General features: G+C 38.8%; 1 protein-coding gene across 1 annotated transcript in view; it reads right to left on the bottom strand.

The window, feature by feature from the left end:
* The window catches only part of irs1 (insulin receptor substrate 1), a 56,185-nt gene extending 44,212 nt beyond the window's left edge, over positions 1-11,973 (bottom strand). Inside the window, exon 1 of the mRNA XM_028794633.2 lies at positions 8,040-11,973. Within this exon, the coding sequence (XP_028650466.1) occupies positions 8,040-11,277 (3,238 nt within the window). The 5' untranslated portion in view covers positions 11,278-11,973. The remainder of the gene's footprint in view (positions 1-8,039) is intronic.
* Between the last annotated feature and the right edge of the window lie 3,797 nt (positions 11,974-15,770).

Raw genomic sequence — 15,770 nt, forward strand, 5'->3', positions numbered from 1 at the left:
GGACACCACACTTAGCTGTTAAAAACACACAGCAGATGAAATGCTGTCTACGTTTTAAAGTTGGACATTTCAGACTCAGCTATTTCTGATTAAAATACATTAATAAAAGATCTGTATGTTAAGACCTCCCCTCATACTGTATTTCAATGGATATGCATATAATGTTAATTGGTGGTAAGGCTGAGTGGTTCATTAACCCAAGTGGTATAGAAATGGTCATTTTAAAATTATTAATTTTAGAAACAGGTCTCTTATAATAATCATTGAAACACTGATAAATCTGACATAACTACATTATTATATGAGAAAACAATGTCTCTTTAAATGTAACTGTTAAAATAACACTACTCAAATATAGATAGACTATCTATAACAGTATATAGTAGATTATGAAAGGAGGGACGGTAGAGCAGTCAGATTTGTCTAAAAACACAATTTAAGGCTGACCAAGCATGTTATTAAAAAAACAACTTAGAAGCAAAGTGTTAATTTACAAAGTATACTCAGATTATATATTTTTACTGGCCGACACCATAAAACAAAAAAACAAAAAAAAAAAAAAAAAAAAACAAATTCAGATTTCATCAAAACAGCTACATCAATTAATTACATTGTTTTCCAGCAGACAATTCATAAAACAGAAAATATTCTAGCACCATTGATTTGACCCTTATAAAAGTTGTGATACACCAGAGTATAAGTCAATATCACTGTGTGCTTCTGTTCAAACATGGAACCTCCCATCCCCGAGACTAAACTACATTTTTCATGATGGATACAATTTTTTAATAGAAAATATACTGCTGTCATTTAAATATTTAAAACATCAGCTTAAGTTTTGCTATAAGAAATCACCTTAATTACAATAACAAACACTTGAAATTACCTACTTTCAAGACAAACTAAGAAAAAACAAAAAATACTTAATATTAAATTCTTAACCCTATTTAATCAAATTACAGATCATAGGAAAAAACCCTGAACAGGGCACAAGTCAGTCACAGGGCCAGCTCACATACAAAGCCACATTCACAAGGATACATTTTGAAACTTCCAATTAAACTAACATAGATCCTGCATACCTATCAATATAATTAAAATAATAATTATAACATGGTAACAAATAAAACAGAATTTCTGGAATTGGAACAGTGAAATGGTACGTGTTAACCTTTGCTTTTTTACACTTAATAGCTGTACATAAAGGCCCAAAGCAATGCAATGAGGCTAACTACCAGTTTAATGTAACTAAATCTTAATACACATTAATCACAATTTTTCAGATTAAGAACTACCAGTTGTGCATAAATCTGTATTATACTGTATATACTCAATATACTATCAATGCCACTGGATTTTACCTCTGTGTTGCATATGCACTAAAATTTACTTAAGTTAATTCATGCTAAATTTAAAGTAAGTAATATGGAAAAAAATGTTTTATAAAGTAAATAAGTCACTGCTGCTTCATGTAACATTTGTGACCAGGAGTAGCAAATCCACAGCAAAGTATAAGGAGAAAGGAAAAAAACAAAACCTTTGACCAGTTACAACTATAGGTGATATGGTCACATCACAATTGCTAACAGCCAAAAAACATTCCTTTTATGGGTTTGGTTGTTGTAGAGCATTACAAAAGGTCCATCTCACTGAAGACCTGAGTGAGAGCATCCCTTAAAGACACAACAACATTCCAGCCAATATGATTCAGCCTCTGGGCTTAAAGCAGACAGCAGCCATTCATTTGGCAAGCCACAGGCACATTCCTAACTTTCTTTACAGGCCCAATGAATGGACCAGCCCACCCAATGGGACACACCTGCCCAAGTCAGTTCTTTCATGAACAAACTTGCTTTACTCTAACATATTTCACAAAGTGAAGCTCCATATTATCATACCATTATATATCAACAGCAAATCAAAGTTATTTGCCACTATAACTCACATATCACTTTGAAAAAATAAAGCTTAATTAAAGTTTAACAAATAAAAGTTCAAATAGGTAGTAATAAACAATTTCTGTAAATAAGTGATTTTGGATTACATTAAATAAAAAATAACATCAATATTTAATGTTTCTGGTTTATGTAGTTTGAAGTACTATGGGTAATAAAAAAAAAAAAAAAAACTAGCTACTCTAAACCTAAAAATTCCTTTCTCTGTAGGAACTTGGGGAAAGCCATTACAGTAAATAGCATTCTACTCACAGTGTGCATTACAAGCCAAAGTTTCTGCAAGGCATGCTAGTATTTGTATTAATATTAGATTTTCTCACATATTTCTCTGCATGTACATATTAAAGCTAGCATTCAAAGAAAAAGATGGATACCAAGAAAATAAACATTGAAATTGTGTACAAAAATACTTATAGTAGTGATAACATAATTACACACTCAAACATTTTAATGTACATTTGCAAAAAAAAGTTTATTAAAAACACAAAATTAATTGCATCTATGGCACTGTACATTTTTTGCATAACTCTTACGCGAACCAGACCATAAAAGGGAAATTTAACAAGGACCTGTTCACTTGTATGTATATTTACATGCCTTATCCTTATATACAGGGTATTTAGTAAATGCAGGTTTCAATTTAAAATTGTGCCACCACCTGACAGTGTTGTAATGGGTTCTGGGGTTGGTGGGGTAAAAGGGAGGCAGTTCGCTTTTCATAAGCATCTATAGCATTTTCCTTGTACATAAAAAACAACAACCACCTCACTAACCAATCCCCTTTCAGACGTTATGGCAAACATCTAATCAGTGCTAATACTGGACAAGCCTGTGGTGGTGGCTGCTTGCATGTAACCAACTACAGAATAGTACGTTGTCATGGTAAAGCTTGTTTTTGTAGAGTAGAAGTCTATGTATGGAAAAATTCTTGAACTTCAGACACAAATGGAAGCTGTAAATACCTTTAATTGTAAACTCTGCAGACTATATGAATAAACAACTTCTTTTCTGCTTCATTGCACAACTAATCATTAGTGGTTGCTTTACCATTTAACATAAGCACAAAATATGTTAAAGTAACAGTACTAAACATCCATCTATCATTTGCTTTATCCAATTTTAGGCCACACAGTGTTGTTACATAATCTGACAGCAACCAGCACAGGGAAGGGTTAATAGCAGGGACACAAGTCAGTAAATTATAATGCTTGCACAAACACTGCTGCACATCTACTCTGGCAATTCAGAATATTTAATAAATAGAACATTTTTAGACTCCTGACAAGAGAAAATTCAAACTGAGGCACTCTGGGAAGAAAGTGGTCTCAACATGCAGTTTATACTTAATGGAAAAGCTAATATTATAACAACACATAAAAAAATTAACTGCAGCATACTACATACAAATTTGCTTTATTTAAATGGCACTGAGTAATGAAGTCAAAAGGGGGTGAAACATACAGCTGTTACATCAGATGCCAAACAGACCCCAAGGCTATGAACCAAATTCCACTAAAGAAGCAATGAAAACATCAAACTGGGCTTTCAATGGATTTGTATGCTATTGTGGTGTAGCACATAATACAGTACAAGTGTTTCAATATACACTTGGAATTCAACCTGGGCCTGAAGTCAAAAAAGCAAAAAAAACTTTACATATCCATTAATCACTCAGAAATGTTAATGAAGATTAAGAATTTAATTTCAAATAATCTTTATTTGCTTTATAGAAGATATGACCATTAATGTTTAAGTGGCTTACCAGCAACAGCTTTCAAAAACTTTACATATAAAAGCTAATAAGGTCACTACATGTTAAAAAAGTATGAATACAAAATGTCTCACTGCTACAGCAGAAAATGAAAATCACTTGAGATTACAATCCTAAACTATTGGAAGGCCAAAGTTTTTTTCACTAATAGATGCAAACCTATATCTGTATACACAAGTCTAATTTTCAAAAGTCCAATTATTTTTACCACAACTGTAATACAAACATATACATGAATGTACACTTAGAAGTAGGAATGAATCTGAACAGACCTCAAATGTTAATTCTCTAACTAGAGAGCTTCACATAATAAACTCAAACTTCTGCTAAACCAAATTAAATATTTGTAAGCTTTCACATTCTTCTTATTACAGCATATAGGCAATGCCCCATAAACCAAAGCACTTCCATCTTAAATTGTATATTCACGATTAGAGTTCATAATTTGGTTAGACATCATAAAATCCCTGTCTCTACTCAGTAAATTGTTAAAAGCAACAGTCATGGCAAAGGCAAAAATAACAAACCCCAAAAAAGGAGACTCTTGGGGGAAAAAAAATGGGTGAACTAAAGCAAACAAAAGCCATAATAAAAGAATGACTAATTACCTGGAGGTTTTCCTATTAATTGGTAACACATTGAATGTAACAACTATTAACTGATAAGAAAATTTACAAAAGGGTACTGTAAGAAACCATTATAAATGTTGAATATTGCTAAACAAAAGGCTATGGAGATTCAAGTTCACTAAACTGTAACCTGAACCAACAAATAAAGCAAAATAAATGAATACAAAAATATTTTGGAGTATGTGTCAGAAAACTTTCAAGTTTTCAATGATGATCAGCCAAACCAAACCGTGACCTGGAAATGCTTTAACTTGTTACTCAAGACAGACAAAAAGAAAAGTGCATGAAAAATGTGATATACAAAAACTTGCAAAAATTATTCAGATGCTCAAACAAAACTGACAAATTACTCAAGCATGAGATTCATAGCCAAAAAAAACTTTGAATATTCCAAAACAATTGCCGGAAATATTAAACTGAAGAATAATTTAAATTCAGCAAGATTAAAAAAAATACTGGATTCTACTGCATAACTTAATAGGACTCTTTTGCATGTGGTTTTATGATAGTAATAGAATGCCATATCCAATAGCACCCCTACATTATGAAACCATTACCACCAGTAGGCAACACAATAAGTTATATCAAACTTTTTGCATGTTGCTATAGTTATACCCTCTCTCCAATTTGCATATTGTGCAAGTAATAAAACAAAACAGTAAATGCCAAAACAAAAACACTACACAGGACAATTACAATCCACTTTCAAGCTGTTTAGTCCACATGTTGAAATCATTCAGGATTTCAGCAATGGGTTAAGATGACAGTTATGCAACACTGCCGTCCAGTTTTCATGACTTTGCTGGCACTGCATAATGGATTAAAAAAAAATACACACTTTGCAGCAGCTGCTGAAATGGAAGGCATCTGGACTACATTTTTGAAGATGTATTCCTGTTTCAAAGAATCCAGGATTTATCGTTATCAGCAGCAAAGACTCATTCTTCCTAATATTTAAAATATACCATTCTGTAGTGTACACAGTGCTTTTTGTACAGACATGTGCAATACTAAATGCTCCCAACAGTCAGTTAGACATACAAGTTTAATAAAAGGTTAAAACAGATTCAAAAATTAAGAGTAATTTGTTTTTCACCTGAAACTTTAGAAAGGTACTCTGCCTACAATATACTGTAAAGTCAATTCAGAGCCAACACATTTAAATTCAGTTTTTTGTTTTTTTTTCTTTAAAGATTGAAGCTCACAGGTGAGCTGACCACAACTCACAACTTAAACTTTGTTGATTTAAATGTCTTGGGCAACACAAACTTAAAACTTAGCTAGCCTACTCAATAAACTGCCCTCATACTATTAGAATATTCGGGTCATTGATCGATTTGTCTAGATACAGTGTAGGCCAACCAAAACATTTATAACCACTGTTTTACAATACCATCAATTAGGTGTATAAAAAAACACGTCAAAACATAATTTCAAACATATGATAAACTTGTGCTTATGCACACCACCATTTCCTTCGATTCAACATCCTTGGCTCATTTTCTTTAAAAAGCATGTTATGAGACAACTTTTTGTCGAGTACATATTGTGCCACCCCCCAACACATTTAAATTTCACTGGTGTATTGGGTCTGCCAGACCCGGGAGCAATGCAGTTGTGGAAACTGTCTGAAAAACAACAATAACATCACTTTAGAAGCATTGTTTCCACAAAACCCAAAACTAACCCCATCATAACAAAGAGAGAAACGATTTACATCACCATCAACCATGAATACCCCACTACGAACTCCTCCATTCCCATCCAACCTACAAGAATACCTTGGACCAATGCATGTCTGGATACGGTCTGTAAGACAACAATAACACCACTTTAGAAGCATTGCTTCCAAATGCCCTAGACCATATCCCATCATACTAATAGTTTACATCACTGTCAACCATGTATAATAAAGTATCTATCTATCTATCTATCTACCCCCATCAACCCCTCTATTCCAACCTCCAATAACTTTACCATTCACGTACAATCCTTAATCTCATCAGGCCGATCATTCTTATTTCATTTCAAAATGGAACTGGGGAGAGACACAACAAATAAATAGCTCTGCATATGTGATTTCTTTCCAAAAACAATCCAGTATGACAAACAAAAACCTCTCCTAAGATGGCCTTAGACATCATTTTAGAAGAGAGAAGACAACATGGAGGGAGTGCTCACTTTGGAAGATGAAGAAATTTTCAGAATAGAGTGTCATGTTTCTGTCAATTCAGAGTCTGAGAGTGAGTTTGAAGAAGAGAGCAGAACTGACTCTCAGACAAGCGGTGAAATATGGATGTCAAAAAAGGATGAGGCTGATTGGTATTTTTGTCCACAGAAGGAGCCTCAAACCCAGAGGAGACAACACATACCAGAGACCACTGTCTCTGCAGCCAATGTGAGGAGGATTTAGGAGCAGGATGCTGGAGCCACAAGACCACCAACTCCAGAACCAAAAGTAACTGTGAGTGAGCCTGACCATATACAGTATATTTGTTTGAGGAATAGAGACACTTAGAGATGTTAGTAGACTTTAGAACTAATTAGCATTTTCATCATGCTAGGTTGCTACCACTCACTGCAAGAGAAAATGGTGTGATGTTTTTTGGACCCAAGAAGGACAGAAAGACCCCATTAACATGCTTCGTGCAAAAAATACATTTGCATGGAACACACTTTGAAAGTCTGTCTTTTATGTGTGGTACAGTACACATGCTATAAATTTGTGTTCATCCAGGCTAATTGTATCATTTCAATATAACCCTGTATGTCCTTTCAGTTTATTAAATTCAAAATAATAAACATCAATAGCTCTAGTATCATTTATATTTGTTCTATATTAATAATATATTCCATTATATCTTGATTATTATTGATTTCTACACAAAAATCAAATTTTACAACAAGAATTGAACAGCACTCATTGAGAAATATGATCTAGCAGAGCTTAATAGTGAATATAAAACATATTTACTGACTATATTTTTTGTAACTAAGAAAAAGTCAACATCTGTTAAGCAGTTTGACATAAAATATTGTTTGTATTATTTTAAAAACCCCAAAACACTGCAGGTGTACCAGACCCATGAATACCAGTAGCAGTAGTATTAGAATACAGAGTAACAAAAATATGAATACCACACAAGAGTTAAGTTTATTTTAGGCTTCCCTATTTCTTTAGATACTTGAACACAGCTGCAAGGCAAAATTCAGATATACCTAGTCATGTGTACATTAGCTTCAAATGTTTTTATTGTTACTTGTGAATGGAGAAAGAAACAAACAAACAAACAACATTCACCAAAACACAAGGTCTATATCACACTTAAATTTTTAAAGCATAAAAAGTACCGATAAAAATAATTTTTTTTTTTTTTTTTTAAAGAAGAGATGGAGTGCATTTTACCCAAGACAGATCATAGCAAAATCACCCCTGCTGAAAGGGAAGGCTTCCCCAGCTATTTTTGGATGACCAGAACACTAAAAAACCAAACACTATAATTAAGATTCTGTAATGCATGCCAGTAACCAGACTTTCCTTTTTATTTATTTATACTTCAGAAACCCCTCAAGTGAAAATAAAAATTATCATTTTTGAAAAGAACAGGATCTTGTCAAATGTCAAAAGATCAGTAAGCAGGAATGCCCTGTAAGGCAAAAATAAAGTAACCACCAAACCCTTACCTTCTCTTTTTACTGGACTGTTTCTTGCATCATCTGGCTTTTGAAAGCTGATGCTTGCATACGCGCTTAAATCATCACCCGAGTTACTTCCACAAGGCTGATTAGGGGATTTAGACAGGAGGGAGGTCCATTCTTGATTGTTAAAATCCTTGACCAAGTCCAGATCAATGTAATTTAGACCATTTTCAAAAGCAGCGGCAGTATTTAACAGCTGCTCTTTTCTTCCAGTCTCCCCTTGTTTGAGCCAAACATTTTCAAAAGATGCATAGCTATGCCTTTTCACATCCTCAGCATGGGAAAGATTCATGCTACTACTAGCAGCTTGTGTTGAGGAAAAGGTCTCTGAACTGTGCCGCCTCCGACCCTGGGGATCGGCACGGATCACCTTGGCACCCTGGTTCCGATTTGGACTTGAATTTATTCTGGTAAAAGCACTATTCCCGGACAATGGGACAAGTAAACTTCCACAGGCTCCATTTGCAACACCATTTAATGACGCAGAAGTGAAGGTTGGAGAAATGGAGCGGACAGGAGATTTAGCAGCTACACAGCCCACATCCGAGTAATTAAGCACTGCTGGTGATTCTCTACAGTCTATACAGGAAGAATTTAACTGCATACTCACATAATCACAGTTCTGCTGGCCTCCTCTGCTCGGCCTGCTTGTAGCAGTACCAGCAGTAGTGGTAGTGGCCGTGTTGGCTGAGCTTGCATAGTGCGATGAACCAGATGAAGATGCTGCAGTATAGCTTGTTTTGCTAATGTGCGTCCCCAGATCCATATTCATGTACTCTGAAGAGTTTTCCATTTGCCTCTCTGAAGGCTCTTCTGTATATACTGGAGAGAAGAGTGAGGCAGAACTTAATGAGTAAGATTTTTCATTAAATTCTATATTGACATATTCACCAGGACTTTTGGGCTCAGGTGGAAGGGGGTGTTCTCGAGTCCGTGGAAGAGTGCTAGCTTTGTTGTTATCAAGAGATAGTCTTGTTGGACGTAAAAGCTTCCCTTTAATGTGTGTATAGGCATCAACTTTCTTTGGCTTGCCAGTATGTTTGCCATTAACCTGGCCTCCTATACTATCACTGCTAGTAGATGAAGAGGAATCCTCTCCATAAGTAAGAAGACCAGAACTCACTGAGACATGTAACTGGCTGTCGTCATTTTTCCTCTGACTGTGCTTAAAAGAGCGAGGTAAAGAAAAATAGGAACAAACTGACTTTACTGGCTCATCAACAGTGTTGAAATAGCAGTCCGGAGGAGTACTGGTTGTTGATCCACTGGCAGGAGACATGTTGATATAATCACTGCAAGACACCTTTCCATCATTGCTTTCCACTGAAAGTTTGGGGTTAGCACCATTGGTCCATAACTTTCCATAGTTTGCATTGTCAGGGGAGCAGCTACCACTAGGTGACATCATCATATACCCATTTGAGTCCACTCTCGAATGCTGCCTTGGATTAATAATTTGCTGAGGTGCGGATATGCTTTTGGGGCTCATTGGCATGTAATCATCACTTTTATTAGGCACAGGTGCCACACCTGGAGACATCGGCATATAGCCATCATCTGCATGATTTACTCGACTTCCATCAATATGAAGATCACTGCACTCCTCTGGATATGAGTGGGTAGGCACAAAAGCAGAATGTCGATAAGTTGATAAGCGACCACATGGATAACTTGGCATCATTTCAGTATATTCATCCAAAGATGTAGCAGCTGCTTGGGAGGGATCTGCCTTTTGGTGGGAAAGGGTTGGTGGAGAGGCACCTGATGAGTGTGTCCTTTTCCTGAAACTCTTGTCCAAGTCTGCTTCTTCTGCTCGAGAGGGTGTAAAACGTTGTTGACTCTTGCTGTACTGTCCATTTGGCAAAATACTGGGTTTGGCCATGCAAATGTAATTATTTAGCTCTTCTTCCTGGGCAGGAGGGGTGTGACCCAGAGAGTCTGGGGTCACACTCCTAAATGAATTTCTAAAATCACAAGGGCTAGAACCATACTCATCAGATGAAATGAACCCTCCATCACTGGGCGAGCCAGACACTGAAGCACTAGACCGGCGTGGGTAAAGGCAATCCGAGGTGGACCCATGACCACTAGTACTGCTAGATGATAAGCTAACAGGGCTTGTTGCAGATGGAGAACAACGAGATGAGGGCATAGGAATCGAACGACTGTGGTTCAAAGGTGGATGAAGCCGGGAACTCCCTCTATGCTTATGCAAGTGTGTCCGGCTTGTGCTAGGGCTTACTGGGCTCCCGTCAACTGATGTTGGTCTGGACATAGTTCCTTCTCCATCACTGGAGGCTCTCATCCTGAATGAGTTGCCATGCTTACCTGGACCTGCAGGTGAAGTTGCTGTAATGCTTTCAGTCCGAGGCCGCCTTATGAGACCTACTTGGCTGGGAGGAGGATTGTTAATATGGTGTCTTCGAAGAGGCACAGAAATCGGATTGGAGCAGTTGGAAGACGACTGGCTTTTGCTCCGGGGACGGAACTCTTCACTCATGGCTTTCATGGCCTCAAGGATTGTCTCATGCATGTTCTGGGCCACTACAGAGTCATCCACTTGCATCCAGAACTCCCCGGGACCGGTGACAGCAGAGCGACCCACCTCGATGAAGAAAAAATTTTCTGAATGTCCACATCTGCGAATGTTCATGAGTTGCAGTACCACAGCAGCAGCATCAGAGTTCAGTTTGACAAAGCTGATGGTCTTATTGGTGAGGCACAGCCTGTAAATGCCAATCAGATTTTTGGTCTGCCCAAGGCCCTTGGGTTTTAGGATGACTTGCCAGACTTCTTTGAACGCCGGTCCTGGCGTGGCATCCCCGTAGCTGTCATCGCCGTCCCCAAGCCCAGCGCCCGAATCGTGCACTTTACCACGGTTGTGCAAGTCCACCAGGGACTGGAACCATACGTCCTGCTCTTGCTCACTGTCTGCTGCAATGGCAAAGTATTCGTCTTTCGTGTAGAGGGCCACCAGGTACCGATTTTTGGAGTCCGCCCTCTTGTTGATGTTGAAGCAGTTCTCCAAGGGGATGGACCTTTTGGGGGCGGCCGACTTGTGCCTCCATTTTTTCTCATTCTCATAGTACTCAAGCCTGGCGGGTCCCGAGACGCTGGCCGCTCGCAGGACAAAAAATCTCTTGTGCATGCTTTTAGGCTTTCTCAAATAGCCCACCTTTCTGACGTCCGAAAAATTATCCGTCTCTGCTGTCGGACTCGCCATGGTGGCAGGAGGAAGAGGGCAGATGCAAAGTATTAAGTACTCTTCATAAGCGAGAAAGCAATCAGAATAAGCAAGAGTAAATATAATAAAAAATGCAAAAGTGCATGTCCCGAAAGTCGCTACATGGGAAGTCGCCAAAAACAAGCGCGATCGGGAGACTTGCTTCTTTCTTGTTTTTTTCTGCTGCTTCAGTCCAGGCGCTTTTTTCTTCTTTCGACAGCAATTCGTTACACCCCACAATCAACACGCTCTGGAAATGCTTCCCTCAGAAAGTAACGGCCCTTTTCAAAAAATAAGAAAGAAATAAGCGATCGAGGTAAAGGAGTAATTATAGATTCAAACAAACGCACCTCTTCGTCTCAGCTCCGGAGTTTACAAACGCACGCTCATCAAAACAAGCCCAGTCCGTTTGCGACCCCATTTAGCGCTGGAAAGGAGAGTGGCAATTCCAGCCACAAAAAAGAAAACAAAACAGTCTTCGGCTACTCAGAAAAAAGGACGCCAGTGCACAAAGGTAAAATCCAGTTTGAGATATGGGTTTCCTCTTCTCTTCGTTGAATGTTTTATTATTATTTTTCTGTATATTTCATCCACACGATCCGTTTCATACAGTACCAAAACAAGACGCTGTGTTTGTGTGCGTACAACCCCTCCGATTCAATCACACTCTAAAGGAGAAAAACACGTGACGAATCTCAATGCGTGGACGGTTCAAACGGGAGGGGGGCGGGAGGCGACAAGAAGGAGGGAGGTGGAACAACCTACCTTATCATAACATTCCAGGGTTGCCCGCCTAGAAGAATGTGATTGGGTAGAAATTCAATATCCCGCCTCCCACGAGATCGACCATCGAAAGTGTTGTGGCGGGGCTAAGGCCTGTTTATGTCTTTGGTGTTAGCCGATTGGAGAATATCCTGTCCATCACGTGGAACGCCCCAAAAAAGGATTCCTATGTGAATGTTCGGTGGTGCGGAAATATAGTAAAAGGCGTCGACGGCTTTCACCTACGCGGGAGGGTGTTATTTATAAACAGCCGCTTGTGAATCTCTGCAGGATTTTTTTGTACATGTAATATTTGGTGAAGGTTTTTTTGAAGATAAAAAAAGGAAATACTACTATTTTAGGTAAATTGAAATTAATTATCGTTACAAAGCATTTCAGTTCTGTACAGTATCAAGCAGCAAAGATGTTCTGATTTTATTGTTATTGATTCGTCTGCTTCCCGGTTTACAGAGTTTCTGTTGTGCAATCCCTCAGTAATTGGTTGCGTGAACTCTTCTTAACAGCCTGTAGTCATATAAATGACTGTACCTCTGGCGTCTTTTCTAGTCGCCCATTTTATCTTATTCATATGTAACATCTTTGTACTCAAATGTAGAAAAAAAATACTCTCCCCAACCCCTTTCTCTCCCATGTGGGGGTATAATCCGACGGCACCCGCAAGTATGGCAAAAGGTGTCTAATTTCATTAGGTGGTTGCGAATTGGGTGGCATTTGGTCAGGTTCATCCATGTGAGCGCACACCCCCCGTAAGTGTCCATAGAGATTAGCCACCACATCCCAGTATACTGATTATCCTATTATGAAGACGGATTCCCCGTGTCTAGGCCCCATTTTGATGCTGCTTTGTCAAGGTCAGGATTTGGTACGCATAGATAAAAATATACTATTATTATCTATTGTATTGTTTTATATTTTAAAAATGTTTTAATCACTTAAAATCTTAAATCATTTTATGTGTTTTTTTGCATGCGTAAAAAGTAGGGCAGTTGTGACACATACAAACCTAACTGCTCAATACTGCCATCTAGTGTATTTTATGTTTTATGTTTATATCTAGTTTATGATTTCAGTAGTTATATTGGTAACGTCTTTTTAATTTAGGGGATATTTGCCTGATATATTCGGGATTTCAAAAATAATGTCCCAATTAGCATAAATCCCCCTTATTCGGGGTACTCATAAGAAATGTAATGATTTAATTCATTAAGGTAGAAGGTCATAATGAATAAAAACAGTTTTGTCAAATATTTGAAATATTAAAATTTGTGCCTCACTTTTAATGTTTAAAGTCTAATTCTCGATTATAATATAAATTTGTAATTTTTCACCCTTTGACTGAAGTTCATAGAGGGCTACGTCCTAACATCTAAATTAGCATCATATTCATAATCACTGACCTTGAAATAGTATAAAACAGAGATGTTCAACTCTGATCCTAGAGGGCTACAATGACTGCAGTTTTTCATTCCTGACACTTTCTTCATCAGTGGCCAATCTCTGCCATCATTTTAATTATCCTCTTTTTAAATTCTCAGTCGTCTGAATTGCTTCATTTTCCTTAAATACCAACCAAACAAAAGTGAGATGTGAAGTAAGCCAACAGATGACCAGCTAAGTTGGGGCATCAAACTTTTAACAAATTTCACTCCAACCAGTTTATTAATTAGAAGATTAGAAGATTCTTCTTGTTAATTAAACATGTTATGTAATTATATGGCTCTCATTGTGCCACACTAAACATTTCCAAAAATGTTACTTTTAGTTTCTAAGAGCACCATTACCATGTTTTACTGACGTGAGCAGATTAATATTACTGAGACTTTTATTTTTATTTTTCAAATACTGTGTGATGGACCAAGGTTAGCAGGTCATATGTTGGCTCACTTTGTATCTCATTACTGTTTGACTGCTAATTAGAGAAAAAAAGAAGAGTCTACATTGTAAATAGAAAGTCAATTAAAATTAAGGCAAAAGTTAATAAGTAGGAGAAATTGTTCACTGTAGAAAGGAAAACCCACAGTTACAGTAGCCCTCCAGGATTAATGTTGGACACCAGGTCAGGTCAGGTTGGGGAGCATACACTGGTACAACATGTTGCTGCACCCACCAAATGACAAAACAGCTCGGGATCCTGGTTGGCAACCCCCCAGGCAGACGCGTGGCCCAGTCCCACCCTCTGGAAATGACCGTCTATCTTCTGCAGCCAGGTGTTACGTGGGTGTCCCCTTGGCCTGGTCCATTCACTCTGGTCCTTAACAATGAGGCTCCTGTGAGGTGGATCACCCTTGGAGAATTGCGCCACATAGCCATAGTGCCGTAAAGGACACTCCCTCACAATACACTTAATGTGCCTCATTCGGGACTCAGTGAGCAACCACTCATTTGACACAAAGTCAAACCAGTGGTACCCAAGGATTCTCTGAAGAGATGCAGTACCAAAGGAGTCCAGTCTACGTCTCAGGTCACTGGATAGCGTCAATGTCTCGCAACCATATAGCAAGACAGAAAGCACCGGTACTCTAAAGACTTGGGACCTTCGACCTTTTGCATAGATATCGGGAGAACCACACACCCCTTTCTAGCAACCTCATGACCCCCCATGCTCTCCCAATCTGTCTACTGACTTTATAGGAAGAGGCACCAGAGACATGAAGGTCACTGCCAGCGTAAGTAAGCCTCTCGACAAGGTCGACACTGTCTCTCACAGAAAGAAACACTGCTGATGGCTGTGCCTAAGAGGTCATTAAAGGCCTGGATCTTGGTTTTTAACCAGGACACTCGTGTGCCCAGACACTCAGACTCCTCACTCAATCTCTCAAGAGCCCCAATCTGAGCCACAATTGACTCATCGAAGATCACAGTACCATCAGCAAAGTCAAGATCAGTGAATCATTCTTCACCAACAGATGCCCCACAGCTACTGGACCCCAAGACCTTGCCCAAGTCCATGCCATCATTGAACAGAGTATGAGCAAAAACACACCCCTGACGGACCCCAGAATCAACTGGGAAAAATGTAGAGGTTCTGCCTCCACTCTGCATAGCACTCACAGTATCAGTTTACAGGCTGGCAATGATATCCAGCAACTTTGAGGGGATCCCGTGAAGTCTGAGGATGTCCCATAGGGCAGCTCAATCAACTGAGTCGAACACTTTACAAAAATCAAGAAAGGCTGCAAAGAAACTCTGCCGATATTCGTGTTTGTGCTCTATGAGAATCCTCAGTGCCAGGATGCGGTCGATGATAGATTTCTTAGGTGTAAAACCAGACTGCTCTGGTTGTTGGTAGGTGAGCAAGTGATCACAGATCCTATTGACGATGACCCTAGCAAGGACCTTACCTGGCACCTAGAGAAATGTTTTCCCACTGTAGTAGCTGCAATCCAGGCGATCACCCGTCCCTTTCTAGATAGGGATGACAAGTCCCATTTTCCAGTCATTTGGGATGACGCCCGTCTCCCAAATGGAAGCAAATATTGCTTGTAATGCCAGGAGGACAGCCTTCACCACCAGCCTGGACATGTTCACCCCGGATACTACAGGTCCCTGCAGTCTTCCATACCCTCAGCTGGTTCACCACCTGTGCAATCTCGGTGAGATTGGGTGGTTCACAGCTAATTGGAGGATCAACCTCAAGAACCGGGAACCCAGAGATGTCTAACTTCCTAGCCGGAGGATCAAGTTTACACAGATGCTCAATGTAGCCGGCC

The sequence above is a fragment of the Erpetoichthys calabaricus genome, chromosome 2 (assembly GCF_900747795.2).
Source record: "Erpetoichthys calabaricus chromosome 2, fErpCal1.3, whole genome shotgun sequence".
In the NCBI taxonomy this organism is placed as follows: Eukaryota; Metazoa; Chordata; class Cladistia; order Polypteriformes; family Polypteridae; genus Erpetoichthys; species Erpetoichthys calabaricus.